General features: G+C 37.9%; 2 protein-coding genes across 3 annotated transcripts in view; one reads left to right on the top strand and one right to left on the bottom strand.

The window, feature by feature from the left end:
- The window catches only part of ptprja (protein tyrosine phosphatase receptor type Ja), a 34,710-nt gene extending 25,422 nt beyond the window's left edge, over nt 1-9,288 (bottom strand). Inside the window, exon 1 of the mRNA XM_025006525.2 lies at nt 8,832-9,288. Coding sequence (XP_024862293.2) covers nt 8,832-8,897 — 66 coding nt within the window. The 5' untranslated portion in view covers nt 8,898-9,288. The remainder of the gene's footprint in view (nt 1-8,831) is intronic.
- The window catches only part of ptpn5 (protein tyrosine phosphatase non-receptor type 5), a 45,654-nt gene that overhangs the window by 10,293 nt on the left and 14,252 nt on the right, over nt 1-21,109 (top strand). The window contains exon 2 of one of the 2 annotated variants that reach the window (XM_037978382.1): nt 20,935-21,028. The gene's annotated coding sequence lies outside the window, so the exon portion shown is untranslated. Of the gene's footprint in view, nt 1-20,631; nt 21,029-21,109 lie in introns of those variants that run through there. The other variant, XM_017418857.3, reaches the window with a different exon arrangement.

Here is a 21,109-nt window from a genome sequence, read left to right as displayed (position 1 = left end):
ACTTTTATGGTTTATTTGCCATCACGTTGAAGCCATTGGCAGATTATAAAGCTCCTTCCTTTGTTGTGCACCAAATGCTATACGACAGCTTTGTTCTTCATCACAATCAACATTTTTAAATTACTTGCAACACAACAAATCCGTCATGTCTTTAAAGATGGTACATTTAGCTTTTCATGCACTTTGACAAAACCTGTATCTGGATAAGCTCCTCGTCTTTAATCAGCAACAACAGAAGAATTTAACTTCTTTACACAGGTGAAACTACTAATAACACAAGATAAAAGTCCTGCACTGACAAGTAAAAGCATTCAGGAATCGCCTGATAAAGTATTACAAGCGACAGTGCAAATCAAGAAAATGTCCAGTTACTGCTTAAAAAAATAAAAAATAAAAGATTATGATGTAACAATTTAGGCAGGATTAAAGGAGTTAGTTTATAGTTGTTTTATTTTCATTATGAAATAATTTGTAGATTAATTTCTAAACTCATGTTTAGTTTCAGACCAAACTGGTTTAAATATTGTAAAACATTTTCAGATTTTCTATCAAATAAAGACTTGATTGATTAAATGCATTGCTTGAAAAAAACCAAAAACATCTGAAATAAATTTGATAATTTCTAATAGGTTGTGGTCTTTGTCTGACTGTTGCAGCACATCAAATGTACAACTGGTCCTATTTTTCATCCAAACACAAAAGACTTTGAAAGTTTTATAGTTTTATAAATTTGCATTCATATTTTCCTGTGATGGACTAGTGACCTGTCCTTGACTTTTTCCCTAAGTAAGAATCAGGTACCAGTTCCTTCACAACCCTGAAAAGGAAAAAGCCGATTTGAAAAATGAACAACTGAAAGGAAGAATGTTATATTTTCTAACATTTAGGCCCAACAGCCTTTCTACAAAACTGAAAACTGCAACATGAAATTCCAACGAAGGATCCTTCTGTGGGACAATATAAGTAAATGAACTATGAAAACAAGCTGTGCCTAAAAATATCCACTGCCTCCAAACATTTCCCATGCTTATTAACTTGAGTTATATGTATATCTGTGTGCAGGTATCAGCGTCCCACACCACAGTCCTGCTGCTGCTATCAGGGGCCACATCAGTGGTTATGGAAATGTGTGACGTGATATTTACTGTCTCTGACGCTGCGCAGCACTCAGCTGCTGCCTGCAGATACCCATCAGATTACAATGTATAACCATTAGAGCTTCCTCATAGTGCTGCTGGCTTGCAGCAGGAGGAAACTGTACTTCAGCGAATACATGCCCACACCTATGGGTTCTGGTCACAGAGGGCTGGGCCGTTACACCGAGCATTGAAGTGTGATCCGTGAGAAATGTGTGAAAGTTGGGCTTGAATGTGTGACTTACCAGCGAAAGTGTGCTGGACGTTTTGTAATATTAGTAACTGGCTTCTCGCTGCTGTACTGAACACAGCATTTAATGTCTTTACATAATAAAAAGAAGTTTGACTGTGAATGTGAGTAAATGACTCATTTCATGTAAGGTTACTGATATGACTCTTTACTCCATGTGAACTTTATTTTCTTCATAGCTTAAGCACACTAGCTCTACCTCATGTTGACATCCACTAAAAGTTTTTATTCTTACAAAAACTTTCAATATTTAATTTTGCATCAAAACTGAGGAGAAGTGAAAATCCTTTCCAACAAGTACAGCAGAAGAATAAAGATTGCTGATTAATACAGAGAACCTCCTCTGAAGGCTAAACAAAAATCAATGTCATTCACTTCACCTCAGACCTTTCCTTTTATAAACATGGCTTTAAAGTTTCTTGCAAAATGTTGAAGTGTGTCTTTGAGTGTGAGAAGCCACAGAAGCATCTCAGAAAAGATCACTGAGTCCCCACGATACATCGTGTGGTGTTTTTAGATAAACTAAAGTGACAGCTTTAGTTTAAACTTTAAACAAACTCAAATGCATGCGGCTCATAATCAATAGCACATTTTCATTCTGGTTAATTGATTTCTAGGTTGTTTTCTAAATCCCACAGGCTGTGTTTGTTATAGAATGTTCAAGTTTCAGAGTTTCAAAGCTGAAAAAGGCTGCTCTTTATATCAGAAATAGTTGCAGCGGGTTAAATATATCAGCATAACTGATTCTTAGTTATGAAACTACAAAGCTGCTACTTTACAGTTTCAGTTAGGCTAAAGTAAAACTGTAAATTTGTTTTTGTCTGCACTGTGATAATGATGAGAAAAGTTACTGCGTTTCAGAATTCTACTCAAAGAAACCGAACTGTACAATTAGGTGGCAGTTTCAAATACTAATCAAGGTCACTGAGGATGTAAACCAAGCCTGAAGCAAGGTTTGCTATTTTTAGTTTTTACCAAACATTTAGCTCTAAAAGAAGAAAAAAAAGTATAATTACTTATCAACCCTAGAGGAGTCAAACTTTTTCAGAAGCCTCTGATAAAATGATATCTATCTCCTGACAATGAGGCCTTTCAGGCAGCTAGAGGAGCCTGAGCCTCATTTCCATGAGCCGGGGAACTGTGACTTTTTGTGATCCATCTTGAACTGCACATGTGCAGCTTCCAGTTTCATTCCTGGTCAAAAGCAGCATGTTTGAGGATGTTCATTCGGAGCAGGACTTGTCCTGATGATGCTGTAGGGGTGGAGAAGGGGGGGTGGGGGTGAGTGGGTGGAACATCCCACAAAGGAGGACTTGATTTGTGACTTGTGCACTTTAAAGCAACAATGCAAGACACACAAAGACTCATGTTTTGAAATTTAAATAAAGTAAGGAGATGAGATTTGGACAGAGAGACGTGTCAGACAACAGCGAGTCTTTGCACGTCATCTCCCGTCATGCACATTCTCAACAAGTGCATGAAATTAAAGTGGAATTCCAGCTCCTCACTGTGACATTAATCCTCTCAGTGTGGCATCTCTTTAAGTGTTAGAAAATGTCAGCATTCCTTTGTTGCAAGATGCAAAGCTCTGTTTACTTATTTCTACTGGCTGCAGAGGAATGAGAGAGAAATGGACGCAGTGAACGGGGAACAGTGAAAAACTTCACACCATGATAATCTCATGCAAAGTGTTGTACTTTTCCTGGATGGGTCATTAATGGTTGAACGCGCTCCTACAGCACACACATTCTCTGGTCTGGGCTTCCCAAATCAGACTTGACTTTTTTTATAGTTCTGGCCTGTTAAGAATTCCATTTTCAAAATGTGTCTGACAGAAAGAGGCAAAAAATATGGCCCCAAAAAAAACCTAATAAAGGAAAGAATTGTAAAGTTTAAACATGAAATGTTATTGTAATAAATGAATAAATGACTTCTAAAAAAAATAGTGCACACATTTTATTTATGTCATGTAAAAAAGTTGCAAATATCTTTAATGTTAATTTATTCTTTGAAAATCAGACATCCTACATTTTAGGTAAGGATTACAGGTTTTAATTTCTATTCTACAAGTTCTGAACTATTGCTTCAGTAGAATTGTAAAGAATAACAAATGTACATGGTTAAAATTCTTCTTTAAAAATCTTTAAATGGAGGCTAAAATTTCAGCCAAACAGAAAAACTTTACACTTTAACCTTGTGAGTATTTCTTTTTTTGAAAGAGAAAATTCGAGAAGTATATGTATGGAAAAATATTAGCATGAAAACACATTTTCTCAAAAAAGGAAGCTGAATATTTCCCCTTATTATCACTTTATCGTTTCTCTTTTTTTAACCTCCCATTGTTTTTTTATGTGGGCTTTGTGGCTGACTGAGAAAGTCTGCCTCTGTGGCTGTGGAAAGATTTTTACAACAAATTTTTAAATCTACAAAGAGTCATAAATGTGAAGATATGATATGTGTTTAGTCAAATCTGGACTGGTACCCTTGAGTTGTTAAAGTATTATGTTGGGATGTCATTATGTGAGACTCATTTCCATGACCTAAGAGGCCGTGCCCGCAGCCACCAACTATCTGGTGAGAACGAGAAACTCTTAAAGCCTTAATGTTAAAATTAGAGCTGGAAGGAGAGAAGACTTAACAGTTAAAGCAGAAAAATTAGGAAAAAAACCAGATTAAATTATGTTTTTTATTGAATTTGACCACAGAAAGACAACTGCTTCTCAGTAGCATGACCGAGATGACCTGGCTCCTTCAAATTTTTAGCAAATATTCAAAAGTTTATTTGAAGTGCCTAAAAAGTTGACATCCTGACCTCTTCTCTTTGATTTTATCAAAGGAACAAATATGTTTAAAGTGTGGCAGGTTTTGAACAAGAAAGTCCTGCTTAACGTGTCTCTGTGGGAGAAATTACAACTCGAAGCAGAAGTTCTGCTCCTCTGAAGCGTGCGTCTTTGGAAAGATTATAAACAACTAAGGTTGTGTCTAACTGGGCTGCAACCAGCTGGCAAACAGCATTCAAGAGGGAGTCTTCAAAGTGTCTCAAAACATTCATGGGCTTTCTGGATTTCCTTGTACGGGTCACAGAGGAATGCATCTTGTCGCTTGAGATTGTGTGACAAATTTCCTCTCAAATAGTCAAAGTTGTCACGGACATCTCGAACCCCTATTGAATTGAATTTATCTCAATTCTGGTCTCTTAAGATCTCTGCTTAGAGCTGTGTGTTGACATCTGCACAGTCAGAGGATAATGGGTAACGTCCAGGTCTAAAATCCCACACCGATCAATAATAGTTATTTAAAACTGGTCCAAATCTCCATGTCTTTATTTAAAAAGTGTACTAAGGTAGATCAAATTATAAACGTGGGGGCAGCTGCTGAGGTGGGGACACAGCAGGCCGAGGCAGGTATGATGTGGAAACAAAATAATGTCCATGGCCTACAATACAGTTCTGCAAGTCGAGTACATGAAACACTGGATGCACTCAGAGAGCGAAACCCTCCACCAAGGTCTTAGCGTCATTAAAATATATACTGACCCAGATCGTGTTCCGGGTCACCACCAAAATTTAATCAATTGTTTCTTCTAACAACCTGAGAATTTCATCAAAAATCTGTTCATTAGATTTTAAGTAATCTTGTGAGCAGACAAACCAACCAACCAACGCTACTGAAAACATATCCTCCATGGTGAGGGTAACAACCAGGGTTCACTAATGTTGGCTGCTGGGTCACAAACACTTAGAGTTCAGTGAGACCGCAACAGAAAAGTCACCAATTTTCACACAACTGAGTCACCAACAATAATATCTTACCTGTTGTAGATAACTCTTTGAACAGTTTCAGTAAGGATTCAGTTTAATTCTGACTAAATTGCTCATCTGAACGGACAGAAGGACAGAAAGTGGATTGTTCCCGCCTCAAAACAGCTCCAATATAAAAACTTTCGGCAAGGTTCTTGCAATCCCAACGTCATGAACCTTTACCTTGCTTTCAGTTTGGCATTACATGCTTAGTTTTGGCAGAAATATTATATTATTCCTGCTGGAAATGCTTCAGACTGCACTGGGGGTGAAACAGCTACCTTCCACTGCTGCTGCTTTCTGTACTTCTAAATAAATAACAGTGTATTCTGTGCAAAGGTGATAATGATGGAAAGGTTTAGAAAACAGGGTTTATGTGAACCATTGCACATTGGAAGTTTTGTTGTTTTGTTTTTTTTTTAAAAAAAAAGCAATCTATAGCAGGTAAATTATTAACTGTTCATAAACTTTCCACAGAAACCCCACTTCAAAAGCTCTGAACTATCTGTTTAAGGTTAAAGAAATAAAACCTGATCCTCAACCTTTAATCTTTGTCTGCTAAGTTATACAAGTAAATCCAGACTAAAAACTCTGTTTAGTACTGAAGGAAACTCTTTTCTAAGTCAGAGAGTCTTTTTATCTCTGTTAACAGCCCAGAAACCAGCTGTGGTGCCGTCAGGTTTATATTTGCATGCGTAGTTTACTGTGCATATCTCTGTTCACCATGTTTTTCTTAGAATCTGACTGAACTAGTGAGCCCTCACTATTTTACGTCCTTTTAAAAAGTAATCCAGGTTTGTCTTTTCTTTTTATTTATCCATTTTATACTGTTGTGTAAAAATAAGAATAAGTTTCATTATGTCTTAAAACTTCCTGTCCAACAGGGCCAAAAAGTGGGTGCTGAGAAAAGCTGTTCAATTAAAACACTGATCATTTGTAAAATTAGTAGAGGTAAGAAATTGAAAAAGACTGTTCATTCAAAAAGTCCAAGGATTATTCACTCTTCCTTCCATTACATGCTTTTTTAAGATTTAGCTGTAAACGGTGCATTGTGGGTAGTTTCTCATCTGATATCTCTATTTTAAGAGTCTGGTTAAGGTGTGGTGACTTTTGCATTAAAAAAAAAAGAAAAAAATGGTAATTTTTGGCACGAGTAGTCGCTCGAGCTGCTGAACCTGATGTCAAAAATCACACATTTTTTCTCAGTCCACCCAAAGAAAGTCCTCACTTTCTGCTGAAGGGTTTGCGGTCCAGAACTGTCACACCGCCTCTGCCCACAGCAGCGCCTTTCTGTCAGAGAAGTGAAGCTTTTTGTTAAATATATCGAGTTAGTTTCCACTTCGGTAGTTATTCCATCTGACACGAACCTGCCTCGTGTTTCAGCGGCAGCGAAGCTAAAACAGGCTCTTTGTTAATAAAAATCTTTGTTCTCTTTTTGTCTGCTCTGTGAAAACGCAGTTCCAATTTGACAAATGTAAAAAATGTTCCATGCTTTTAAACAGACAGGTGCTAAATGTGGAACAAAGGAGAATGAAGCTGCAGTGTCACTGTCGGCTGATAAATGTCATTTTGTCAGCTCTGCAGAACCAAAAGCAGGACTTTGTCCTCCTCCAAACTTAGATGTTTCACCCACCGCCAAAAGGCAAATGGCAGGTAATAATGTTTTTGCCCATGTCTGTGTGCGCGTGAGTTTGTGTGTTTGTCTGTTGGCAAAATAGCTAATGAGCTACTGGGTGGATGGACAGCAACAAATGATTGACATTTGAACTTGCTCCAATTCAAGATGGGCACCACAGCCATAAAAAACACAAAAATAGTTATAAGTCAGTCAATTTTACAGATATTGACCTGAACTTTGGTGTGGTGGAAGCTGAGACTGATTCCCATCACAAATTTAGAGTGCAAACAGATTTTACAATATTTTTGTTTAAAATTCTGCTTTTAAATTTTTGCAGTCAACTTTCTCTGTCTGTTAGCAAAATATCTCATGATCCACTGGCCAGATTTTAAAGAACCTTTCAAGAAATAATCCCTGCACATACTTCTACAATTGATCAACCTTTGGGGCCAACAAAATCAAGATGGCCGTCACAGCCAACTCACCTTAGAAAACACAAAATGTGGCTATAACAATGTCAGTTTTACAGATATTGTGCTAAGATTTCATGTGGTAGCAGCTGAGAGTCATTCACAACCCATTCTCCAAGTGATATTCATCATCATTGCTTAAAACTGGCATCAATCCTAGTTTGTCTGTTAGCAAAATATCTCGTGAACCATTAGAGAGATTTGGATGAACTCTGAGAAAGTTTGAGCCTCATCAGAGATGTCTTTCTGAAGACTTTAACTTCGAGGAAAAGGCCGGCCCGTCCTCTTCCTCAAAGACAGGAGAACGGGTCCTCCTGCATGTTCTCCATAACTTTGAGTGAAGGAATTCCTCCTGAGCTTGTTTGGATGTGAGCGATCGCTGCCGAGATTCTTTGAAGTTCACCCAGAAGTTGTTGGCAGGAATGTGTTGGTTCGAACCTTTTAAAAACATGTTGCCCTTCCTACGGGTCGCTGATATTCTCCGCAAATAAACTCAATATTAGAATATTTAGCAGGACGACTTAGAGAAGTGAAGCCAAACCTTAAATACTTTTACAGTCTACATTTTTTGAGCAGCTACAGCTCAGTGCTTAGGGCAGCCGCTCTCACATGAGAGAGTTGGAGGTTCGATTCCTGGCAGCCGTTATATGTCAACGAGTCCCTGGGCAAGACGCTGAACCCCTCCTTGCTTCTGACGTGCCCCATCGGTGTATGAACAGAGTTTAAAGCACTGATTAGATTAGCTTTGCAGAGTGCTGTGTGGATGTGTGTGTGGATGGGTAAATGAGCGCAGACTGGTGTTGTAAAGTGTTTTGATTGGCTAGAAAGGTGCTCTATAAATACAGTCCATTTCCCATTTTACAGGTACCTTAACGAAAAGTTAATCTCCTGGTTTTTTGCTCCCAACAGTTTCCCATCTTTAAACCGTTTTAGCTGTTGTCTCACCAACATATACGCCACAAAGTCCTGGTTCTGAAGCACATTCCATTCCTGACCCCTTTGTGTTGGACACACATCTCCTCACATGCCATTCTCAACCTCCCTGAACCTCTCTGCCTCCCAGCAGACAGACCAGTGGGACCAGGACAGGTGGCTCTGCTCGGCTCTGCTCTGCTGGAGCTTCTCCACACAGCAGTGCATTAACAAACACACATTTAGCACAGAGAAATCTGGTCAGATATTAATAATAAATATTAAAGATGTTTTGTTTTATGTATGACTTTAGTTAGTTTGACAGATTTGCGCATCTTTGTGAGTTTTAAAACTCTTCAGCTGTCATTTTGATATTATATCTAACGTCTGTTACTTCATTTAATTTGGTGACAATGAGCTAAAAGTAGGTTTTACAGCTGATATTTATCATAAATGTGAACTTGTTCAATGTTTAGTGCGCGCTCGCTGTCTACCTGCGCAACAGGTGTAAGACTGGAGCAGCCGTGGGACCAAAACACGGCTCGACATTTTAAACGAAGCGGGGTTTTTATCCTTCCTGGAGACATTTAAAGGAACAGTTTTTCATTCCAGTCTGGATCAACTGTTCATTTAAAGCTTTCCTACCTGAAGGAGAGAGCTGAAGAGCAGCAGAGTCCACAGGAGGAAGCTGGAGCTCAGCAGCGGCTTCATGATGCCGCTCGAGAAGAAAAACAAAAAAAAAAACTTTTTTCTTTTTCTTCTTCTTCTTCTACTCTCTAAAAACGTGCATGTCCAAACTTCTCCTTCGGTTTCAAACTCTCGGACTGAACTTCTCTCTCCGTCGAGCCTCAGCTACATGAGGAAAGTTTAAAAAAGTGAGAGTTTGGGGGGGGTGGAAACTTTTTCTGCTGTCGCTGTTGGAAGAGGGAGGAGCGTGATGCGGGCGGGGAGCTCAGTTCAGTGGAGCTCATCATCATCATCATCATCACCGGCCCGGAGCTTTTTCTTTCTTTTTCCTTTTTTTTTTTTTTTTGGCTTCAGTCTCATCAGAGATGTCTCTCTGAAGAGTTTAACTTCTAGGAAAAGTCCCGCCCGGCCCATCCTCCTCTTCCTCAGACAGCAGAACGGGTCGAACCGCATGTTCTCCATGACTTGGAGTGAGGGAACTCCACCTGAGCTCCTCTCAGTTCTCCATCAGAACCAAGGCTTTCAGGCGGGTCCTGCTGCAGATAACAGGTCTGCTTTCACATCAGCAGAGAGCAAGAAATGAGATGAGACTTCAGCCAAGTGAGACAAATGCTTGTCATGAGTCTCAACATGTGATGCGTAAAAAGATCCCTTATCAGAAAGAAAAAAAAACCCAGTTCACCCTATTTTTCCACATGGGCGGTTCTCCTTTCACTTCAAGCTCAGGTCCTCTACCAGAGGCCTGGGAGGTTTGGGTTCTGCTCAGTATCTCAGCTGTTCTCTTCTGGACAGAGATCTCGGAGGTTGTTCCTGGGATCTGTTGGAGCCACTCTTCCAGCACCGAGTGCTCGGATGACCACTGGCACCTCTGAGGCCTCGGCTCTCCACAACTTCTCTATTTCCTCTTTCAGCCCTCGGTTTTTTCTCCAGCTTCTCCTTCTCCTTCTTCCCGATGTTACAGTCTGCTACTGACTCTTTTTACTGTCACCTAAACAATTCAAGAATGACCATCAAACACAATTTGACAATAAAGTAATCTGTTTGTTCACTTTTCTGGGCTCGTTCAGAACCAGCTCTGTCACACATGTGAGGGGATGTTTATGTTCAAATCAAATAGTTTTCTAACACTTAACCTGACCCATTGTTTTAAAGCACATCACTGAACTGAGTTCAGTACGAACACATAAGAAAAAGTACAGCAAAATTGATCAGTCTCAACATTTACTGTGTTGTCTTTGTACTATTTTAAATTGAATAAACGATGTACAGTATTTAAAAACCATCCATTTCTGTATTCCCCTACATTTTACATAGCATCAGCAGCTTCTGGAAACAGTTGTATTTCTAAACTCTAATGCTAATTAGCTTCTTTTTCACCAGAAATCTTCATTTCAATGGACAAACTATAGGACAAAGAAGCCTTTGCTTCTCTGGCACAAAGTCCAGTCTGCTCTAATCATTAGGTGCCCCCACCCCACCATAAGTTTGCATTAGATTGATTAAAATTTAAATTTTAAAGGAACAACAAAATTGAATTCAATTCAAAATGAGTCTAACTCCCTATGTGACATGTCAAGACTGTTTTGCATGGCTTTCCAGGAAATGACAAATTCAGGAATTCTTTTTTCTAAAAGTTACTGCAGAGCTGTAACAAATCAAATGTAAATATTTAAAACCAAAATGTCATTTAAAAGTTATTTGAATAAACTTTGTAAACATGATCAAATCATAATGAGGTCACCTTTCACACGCATGAAAAGGAAACAGCAGGTGAAAAATTTAAATTTAAATAAACTGATGACTCAAACTAATGTTTCCATCACTATAATTTGCTTCAGACAAATCTATTCCAACATTTAATTGGTCTAACATTTTAATGTGTTATTTTATGTTGGTGTGGGTGTATGAATCCTTCTGTTTGGATGCCGTCCCTCCTCGGATCAGTTGAGTTCTCTGCTGACAGGACATTTATTTACTCTGACTGACGCCTTCCATCAGAACATGTTGGGTTTATGCGACGATCGGGTCAGCCTAGAAGGGAAAAAAAACCTTAAACCGAAAAACAAACACATTTTATTGCACTAAACATAACTGAAGAAGTCATGTAAACAGTGACAGAATGGTTTAAGCACGTTTAAAACCTGTTTAATTCTCTTTATTCCAGCTTTCATGATTAAATTTGGTCAAACTTCCTTGAATGTCAGATTCTTTTAGCAAAATCATCAGCATTTAAACCATACAAGATGTCTAAAAACTGACTGAAAAGATATTTTGAGCCCGATGCAACCAACATGTGACGCTTAAAGCTTTTTGGGTGGATGTATCACAGTACTGGAAATTACTTTATAATACTGAAAATAGCAGGGGCCGCTTCTCTGGCTGTGAATCTCTCTAATGTGCTCTTGTGAAATTCACGCCTCTTAATTCTTGTGTTGCTAAAGATGTGTGGTGTTGAGTGGGTGATTTTCTGACCTTTAAATAGTTCGCTGGATGCCGGAGCTGCCTCCACTTTGTGACAAATAGTTTCATAACGGCTGTTAAAAGAGGCCCGCTGATGGCGGCTAATGGAGACAGAGATGATATGAACGGGTCACTACGTCCCTCCATTCCCAAGGAAATGTTATATAATCCTCTGGGGACTGCTGCAACATTTGGTGCCTTTTTCTTTCTTACAGGCTTCACTTTGTGTTTGCTCTTTTATTGTAATCTGCAGACTCCAGCGTTTGGGTGCAGTGTGTTCTTTATGCTTTTGCACGATCATTTCTTCGTGGATGATTGTGAAAGGTGTTTTTTTTTATGTGTGATGAAGCAGAATGGGAAGTTATCAGCATAATTATTGATGTGTTCATCGAATGCTGAACCAAAACATGCAGTTTGAGTAAACTGGGTTTATAATGCGAAGGTTCTACTTGGATTTTGTTCTCCTCTGCTGATAGAGTAGATCCGAACTTTTATCTCTGCCTTTTTACTTTATAGTCTAAGTAAAGACATCAATAATATCAGTACTGTCCCAAACCTTTTACCGAATTACACTGTAAAATGTCATTTTCATTTTATGTCATTCGTTATTCTCTCTGAGTTCTGTGAGAACCGTGAGGATTGATGTAGAACATCTGATATAAGAAAACAAAACTCTGCTGCAGGACTCATAAATAAAAACACACAGTTACAAAAGTGTTGTGATTCCTGACAATAACAACAAAAAAGACAAAAAAATCTAGAGTGCAAATGAACCCAACAACAACAATATAAGGCACTGTTTTAAAAAAATAAAATATAATATCATATGTTTGGTTTAATTTACAATAATTAGCTGTTAGTCAAGTTTTTATATTTTAAATTATTAATGTTTTAAGCAATAACTGTGGCAAATATATGATTTTATTTCAATTCAAAGTGAACATTTGCTATGAAGAGTTCAAAATGTCTTTTGATGTTTTTTTTTTGCTAGAATCATTAAATGGTAAATTGTCAAAGTAAGTAAATTTAAGTTAAAATAAAAATGAAACAGCATTAGGTAAAAGTGGAAATCAAGCTTAAAATATGTTTACATACAACTAAAATGCTGGTAACCTTTATGTTTTTTGGGTTTTTTTTTCTTCAGAAATACAAACTTCTAACATGTTTTTTTTATGTGTGTGCAGCAAAAATGCACTGGACTGTAATTAAATGAATGCATCATTACATTTTATTTATGTCAAAGCACATTTGCTCTGTTGTGAAGTCTGTTTATGGATTTATAACTCTTATGACTTATAGGTTATGAGGTTCTGAGGTTCCCTGAGGCGACCATATCTCACCACATTGCTAAGAATGTGGCACGTTATCTTTTTTACCACAGGTCAGTTCAGTTTTCAGGAGTCAAACTAAAACCAGAAGAAGAAATATTTGAACTGTTTCTTGAATCGATCCGGAACACAATTGCAAAAATTCAACAAAATAAAAGTCTACAGGAGCACAAATGGTCGGAAAAGCAAAGCACGCTCTGAACCATAAAGTTACATGATTGCTCTTTGCTTTGAATAGATGGAAATGTTCGGCGCAGCTGCTGTCTTTGGGTTTGGCTCTCACATCAGACCACAATGAGAGGCACAACAACAGTCCTATATACATATCTAGAATGCAAACACAATGTAAATCAGGGCTGCTGCTGTTGTTCTTCGGCCAGACGTTATTATTTTATGAAACAAACTTCACCTTCGATGACATTTGTCAGAAAACATTAGTTGGAGAAATGTTTAAACACCGTTTCAATTTGTTTTCATAAACCCACTACCTGATAAAAATCTGTCTTTAGAACCATTAGGGTCAAAAGAAAAGTAGAACTAAAAAGAAAATGTAACCTTGTCCGGGTTTCCTAAGATCCTGTCAGTACAGTATGACGTGTATTTGGTTATCAGAGTTTTCTGCAACAAGCTTCAAAGAACAGAACAATCGGAGACGAAGTGACCCAGTTTAGGTTCACAAAATAGTCTGAGAAAGATCTTCCTTTGATTGTTTAATCTACTTGAAAGAATTTTAAAAAATAAGTATTGAATAAAACAAAGGAAAAGCTGAGTCAAATTGTTAATTGACAGCCAAAACATCACAAACTGGAGGTGTTTATGTGAGAGTGTGTACAAATACAGAAGTGATTATCTGATGTGTAAGCCAACATATAGATAGAAATCTTCCAACTGTTTGTTTATGACTTGAAAAAACAAAAAACACACAGTTACAAGACCCACAGACCGTTTCACTCCAGCAGACTCCACCTTTTCCTTCATTATCTGTTTCTGAAATAGTTGATCATTTTCTTTGGAAATGATCTAAAACTTTCCATAAAAATAGAATGTGGCTCCACAATATTATGAATTTATCACTTTTAAGTAAAACATTTAACAATCTATTTCCTCTATTTAACATATTATCGGAATTTTTTCATTTTTGTTTTCAGGTTTTTTTGTTTAAAAGGGACATGGGAAGAAATTTCAAATCGCTTATGCATATTTTTAAAACACAATAAATAGCAATTATTTACTGTAGAAATAAACTGCCCTTGTCCTGAAATGTCATGCTTCTCCTACCTCAGTTTTATGGCTGCATTATTTGTTAATAAAAGCAGCTGTGATTTATAAAACTATTGTTCCAAAAAAAAAAAAAAAAAAAAACCTGTTGATTTGGGACTTGTGGGACAACGAAGCAGAGCTGTTTATCTGAAGGACATGTGGGTAAAACATCAAACAGCAAAATATCCATCTATGACCTCACTTTTAAAATATCTAAAGGCCTGTGTCTGCACACACACACACACACACACACACACACCCATCCGTGTCCTCAGTTGAAACCAATAAACTCAGCTAACTTCCTCTAATTCATGGCTCCACAGAAATACAGAAGAAGTGGGATCAAAGCCCTTCTGTTGTCTTACTGAAGGCGTGTAACTGCGCTGCATCTTTCCATCTGTGTGGCCTCATTTGTTTATGTTTAGGAACTGCTCATAATTGCTGTTTTGGCCGATGAACATGTGAGTGTCCATCTCCTCCGTCGGTGTTTGTTGTTTACAGCCGAGCTCTGGAGTAAACAGACTCCTAATCTAGAATCTGGAAGCTGCAGAGCGTATGATGTTGGGTTGTTGTGACCGAGCCCTGCAGCAGGGGCGGAGAGGGGAGACGTCATTTCAAATGATCAGGATTTGTTTTTAACCTCAAATACGAATCCTAAATGGTGGGAATACGGATTCTATTCTTGTCTTGTTTTGCCACTTTTAGCTGCCATTCGGCTGCTTTTGAAACATAGTTTTAGCAAATCTTTTACTTCTTTCATCATCTAGCTAGACTTCTCTTACTTTTAGCTTTTACCTACCATCCTGCTACTTTTAGCCTTTACCTAGCCTCTTTACTTTTAGCTTCTACAGACTTTTGGTACTTTTAGCTTGACTTTTGCTACATGTAGCATTTTGCTAGCCTTTTGCTACTTTTAACTAGCCTTTTTTCCAACTTTTAGGTAGTGTTCCATTTATTTTAGCTTTAGCAACTCATTTTCAGCTTCTTAAAGAAACTTCGGCAGTCATTCACTCTGCATTTTTACAGAAAATGTCAATTCTATAGCATTTTCTTACATTTCAGGTAAGAATGGATGCAGTGAGGTAAAATAAATCTCTTTTTTAACTAATTTAAGCTCCATTTTTATAAACTTGAACTGACAGCTGTTTGAGTCCAGCATCTCATGCACAAATGAGCTCTTACAGTAATGTACATCGTTCAACCTGTTCCTTCAAATTCAGGGTCACATCTCTGAGGCAACAGAAATGTGTCAAATTTATTTACATGATGGCACAGGAACTGGGAGGAGGCATTTCTGACCCACTTAGTGTCATTTCCTTTAAAAGAAAAAACAAACAGCTTGAAAAACCTGAAAAAATGATTGATTCTGATAAATGTTGTGAACATTTTATAGTGACCAATTGATGGAAAATTTGAAAAGAGACAAATCATAAATGATCTGCTTACTAAAAGTAAAAGTTACTGAATCAAAGAGGAAACACAATAAATGGTCACTTATTTACTCCACGCTGTAAGCGTGAGTCAACATGAAGGTTTTGGCTTTGAAAAATAAAATTAAACTTCAATAGATTATGTCACTTTATTGATTTATTCTCTTCTTTTAACGTCTTTTCAACTAACTTTTTCCTAATATTCTGTAATATTCAGTTTGTTCATGTAATCCTATTATTTCATTTTTATTGAGTTTAAGCAATATTTCAAAACCTCACTGAGATAATTTTGTAATTCCCCTTCATGTACTGAAATACATTCATGTTTTATTGAGGTTTATGGATGATCTTCATCATTACTGATAGAAAACAAAAAATCTAATCTTTTGGAAATAATTTCTTTCTGACTTTGAACTAATAGCATTTCTGCAAAAAATAAACTTAAATTTCATCATTTATAACCTGATAAACACTGCTGAAAATCTTCTGCATATAAACTTAGTTTCATTTCTTTGTAATAAAAATAAAGTATTTTCTAAAAAACAAGAATGGGCTAAAAAAACATGAGAGCAAAGAGAAACAAGAAACTTGGGGGAAACAAAAGTTTGGATGTGAACAAAACCTGAGCTAAATACTGAATATCCCAAAGGAACTAAGACAGGTAGGCAACAGGTGTGTGGAAAACAAAGACCAGGTTTTTATCGAGGTCAGGAGTGAAACAAAACAACGAGCTCTTCAAAATAAAACAACCAGAAGACAAAAGTAAATCTGACTACAGAAACAGGTAAAACAAGAAGCTCAGATTTTTGCCAAACAAGCTCAAAAATATCAACATGAAAAATAAAAAAAGAGCTTAAGAAAAATTTGTGTAAATGTGGAGCGCTGAAAGAAACTTGTTGAAATTTGATAGTTTAAAGTAGAAAAAAGTAGAAAAAAAGCTAGCTAAAATAAGCCAAATACTTGCTAAAAGCTAACCTATAGCAACGTGAAACGCTAAAAATAGTTAAATGCTAGCAAAAGCTAAAAAGAACAAAATGTTAGCCAAATTGATCAAATAGTTAAAAGCTTAAAGTACTACAATGCTTGCTCAAAGCTTAAAGTGCCAAACTGCTACCTAAAAGCTGTCAGTTAAAGCTAAAAGTAGCAAAAGAATGACCAAAACTTTCAAAATACTTGTCAAATTCTACAATTAGATAAAAGCTGGTTAAAAGATAAAAGTAGCTTAATAAGACAACGATACAGTAAGATTTGGTTTGTTTTAAATTTTAACTTGTCAAACTAATATCAAATTAGTTTGTTTGTCCTAAGCTGACTTTTGTGAACACAAACTCTCAGGTAAACATTTCATCATCAGGTCACACATTTAGCTATTATTAGACAATGCAGATTTGAATAAAACCTCCTCCTGCTCAGCCAGGCTTTGACAGGGAACAGTGTTTCTGTAAACTGATATGAGTAAAATCTAAAGAAGTTTTCTGTCCATTGTTTTTGGTTTGCATTTATTTTTAAATTGCAAATTTGAGGTCATGTAAAATGTAATTTCATTGAACTAACAGAAAAAGGGAATGGATGTTTTGCTTTCATTTTGACTCCTGATTTAAGTCATTGTTGCTCTTTATGAACTCGAGCTGAAACATGTCTCGCTGTTTTCCATTCGACTTTGCAGATAATAGTTTCTCCCCACAGATGTCTGTGTAACCAGGACAGGACAGCTCCCTGATTCCGTCCGATGCAAATGTGCAGCGAGATTAGCTTTCTGCCTGTGTTAGACTGTTCTTCTGGCTCCCGATAGTCAGGCTGGGAGCTGCCGCCTTCGTCTTTGGATGTGACATAATGAGTCACAGTCAAATCTGAGATTGGCATCAGTTTGGTGACACACAGGAAGGCTTTAAGCCCAATTAACTTGTTAGAATTTGCCACATGAAATATCACTTGGCTGAACGTTTCACAGGCATGCAACAATGAGATCAGCATGGGCCCCTTTTTTTTCAATTTGTGAAAACACCAGCAGCAGTGAGTCGCTGTGACCACTAGATGCCTCTGTTTGTTACCACAGGAATGCTGCACCATTGTCTCTTTGACACATGATGAGATGGTTTTACTTTTTAGGCCTGTTTTCGCTGTAATGGCAACATGCTGCTCTGATCTGTCACTCATCCACAGTAACTGCATCCCCCAGTGACTTTTAAGTAAAACTGTCAATATGTGAGAGAACAAGGAAGTCATGCATGAGTTTAACAGATGACTGAACCCCTCAAGGCCACTGCAGATCATTTCTTTTTTATGATTATTGTTAATAAGGTTAGTTGAAACCTTGTCACAAACAAAGGAAAAAGGATGATAGCGTTAAAAAAGTACAGAAGAGGCAACTTAACTGATTGGAGGAGTGGCGTGGGGATAAATGGAAGGAGAAGAGAGGACTCTGAAGTTGTTCAGTCCAGTTTCATGTTGTTTGAGGATTCAGTTACTTTTCTCCATGTCAGAACAACAAACTACTATTTAGCAGAATTGTATTAAAACAAAAATCTGTCCCTGCTCTGGCTAACAGAACTCTCCCACGAGAACTCCAAAGCTCATAAACACAATATATCTTGTCTTTAATCTATAAAAAACAAACTTTACAATGACATGTTGTGGTTTATTCTGAAGTCATGGTAAGGGCTTGAGTTTTTATTGTTAGATTTTGTGCTTTGTTCATACAGCTGCCTTCTTGAACTGAGCGCAGGAACCTTCATGTCTGTACCTGAAGGCACATAAAAGTATCCTGTTAGCTCCATCTGCTAACTCCTGTGGCCCTTTTATAAAGTTCAAACATACAAAACTGTCTCTGGCATGTTTAGGCAATTAACAGTCTTGTGGTAAGTAAAAATAGGCTAAACTCTTATTAAAGAGGTGTGAATTGCTTGATGCTGTGCTGGTTTGTATTACTATTCAAATCTCAGTTCGGGTCTTTTTAGCTGACGTTTGTATATTGCTTTTCTTTTCTTTTCTTATTCCAAGTATTCTGCCATGCTTTACATTTAAAACATTTGCAAAATTTGACATTACTTTTAAAAGTTCATTTTCTGTCTTGTTTTTACAGCTTGCTCTGCTGCCTCCAAGTGGCCGAGTGTTCATTTATTGCAGGTTTCTTAACAGAAATAAGTGAAGTAATCGCAACCGTCTAACAGTTTGCTTAGCAGTAGATGTGCGCAAAATGATAAATCACAAGTCATCACAGAAACATGTTTTACATAAAAGCCAAAAGAGCAAAACTTTGTGTTGTGTTTAAGAAGTTGTATTTATCTTCAGCAGCTGTGACTAAATGCTATAATGTAACATGTGTTCACCGAAAGATAAGCAATTTTACAGTAATATTTACTGACTGATGAAGAATGGTCATTTTCAAGTATTTCTGAGTAATAAAATTTTTGTTTTCTTTTCATTATTCATTAACAAGAGTGAAATTCTACACTGAAATAGTGTTTTTCCTAAGCAAATAATAACACTGAGGCTAATCGGGAAATCTCTACACTGTGGTAAATATGAGGGGGAAAAAAATGCAATGTTTGTATTCCCTGACCGAGCTTTCGTGTTGCTGTTTTCTGCTGCTGAGTTCAGAGAGATGACAGGGGAAGGCTACCATATGGCCAGACAGGAAGGAGGGAGCGGGAGAGGAAGAGAGCAGCTCACTAAAAGGGGGGAGAAACAAGAAATGACAGGAGGTCTTAAAGGAGAAAAAGAGCAACTGAGGAGGGGAGGAGGGGAGAGGCAGAGACAAGATGGGAGAATGATGAAAATGATGCAGAATGGAGAAAAAAAAAGAAAGAAAAGAGAATAGACCTGGGTGATGGTGGAGGGGGGAGTCAGGGCGGAGGGGGTGTTGATTGAGATGAGAGATTGAGGTGGGTGGCAGAGCGTACAGCTTGGAAGCAGAGGAGGCGACAGTCGGGGGTGTTCACTGCTCAGCGATGTGTTATGATGCGACTCTCCCCCCATTATACACGCGCACACACACGCACACACACACACACACACACACACACACACATTCATGTCACTTATAAAAACACTGATGTCATTATTTATTCATGGAAATCTTGCTGTAACATATCAGGCTGGAACTATTCTTATTGTTGCAAAGACGGATCCCTTTCAAAGGCCCGTCGTCTCTCTCAGTTTTTGATGATTTTCTCCAACCTGTCTTAGTTCGGCAGCGTCAACCTGGTTCCTGAATTAAAGGCCAAGCAATCCTTGAAGGAATGCATATCACCCGCCACATTTCATGCCAGAGATTTAGGATAAGCTGAGGAATTATGGAGTTGTAGCAGTTTTGGTCAAACCTTGAACATAACATAATCCCATGCATTATTTCTAGATGTCACGCTCACGGTATCATCAAATTTTAGCTCAATATCTGTAAAACTGACTTATAATCATTTCTTTTGTTGATTAGCTGTGGCAGCCATCTTAAACTGGATTTACTCCAAAAGTTAATCACTTGTAGATATACAGTCAGTCATTACTTTCTGCTACTTTTACTTAAATCTCTCCTGTGGTTGATTAGATATTTTGCTAACAGACAAACAGATAGGTAGATAATGGCAAAAATTTAGACAAAGTTCTTGCACATTTTGTTAGCTGTCAGAATATGTGTTGGAGATCAGTCTCAGCTGCCACCAAACCAAAATATAGGTCAATATCTGTAAAATCGACAGAGTTATAGCTGTTTTATGTTGTTTTTTTTAAGCCAAAAGACAATCAGCTGTAGAGATTCATCCAATGATGACTTCCTGCAAGTTTTAACAACACTCCTCCATTTATCAATACGGAATTTTGTTAACAGACACACACAGGAACACACGCACACAGGGAAAAACATTTAAATGATTTACACTAGTGTGTATTTTGTAGTAACTGATACATATTTGGTGCAGTGGTGATTGTTTGTGCCTACAAGATGGCAGATGACAATTAAAGCGACCTTATTCACCATCATTCAATGCCAGACTGTGGTTTATTCTTCTAGGTTTAACATGATTGGGATCTAATTAGGTCCAAAGTCTGTTAGGAGGATACATTTGTTGTTGGTTTTGGATTTTTGTACATATTTTGTTTATTTATTTAGTTCAGATTTTTGATGATGGTTTCCATATAACATGACCTGCATTATTCTCCAGACCTACTGGTTTACATTGGTGAGGGCAGGACCAGATTCATGTCCAACAAATTTGTTAATAAGCAGACACACACACATACACAGTCTTCCTCCCTCTCCAGCTCCTCACTGGCTCTCCCTCATTCTGGCTCTGTTGCCAAGGCTACCGCACAGCCTCTTGCTGCATATACCTAGACGAAGCTGCCGCCTGTGGATCTCGCTCTCCTCCAGGATACAAACAAGAGAAGAAAAAAAATAAACCCCATCAGACTTCTGCATCCGTCTCACCTTCACACACGGAATCACAAACCGTGTCTTTATAGTTTCTGCCTTTCCAAACCTCTCTCTTGCTCTCGCTCCCTCACACACACACACCCTCTGCCTCTCTGTCTCTCGTTGTCGGTCTGTCTCCTTCACACATGCAAACACACTCCCTCTTCTCCCAGACAGAGGAGCTGTAAAGGGATTGGCGTGGCTGTTGGTGTTTGGCTCAGAAGGGAGCAGAGGAGCAGATGGCGATGTGAAGACAGGCTCAGCCAGGTAAGAGGACTTATCCTAACCAGACTCTTTTTAGTCTATGGCTGTTCAGCTCCCCCTCTCCTCCTCCTATCTCCCCCCCCC

This window comes from Kryptolebias marmoratus, linkage group LG11, assembly GCF_001649575.2.
Source record: "Kryptolebias marmoratus isolate JLee-2015 linkage group LG11, ASM164957v2, whole genome shotgun sequence".
In the NCBI taxonomy this organism is placed as follows: domain Eukaryota; kingdom Metazoa; phylum Chordata; class Actinopteri; order Cyprinodontiformes; family Rivulidae; genus Kryptolebias; species Kryptolebias marmoratus.
The sequence above is the reverse complement of the archived record's forward strand: the minus strand, read 5'-3'. Positions and strand labels throughout refer to the sequence as shown.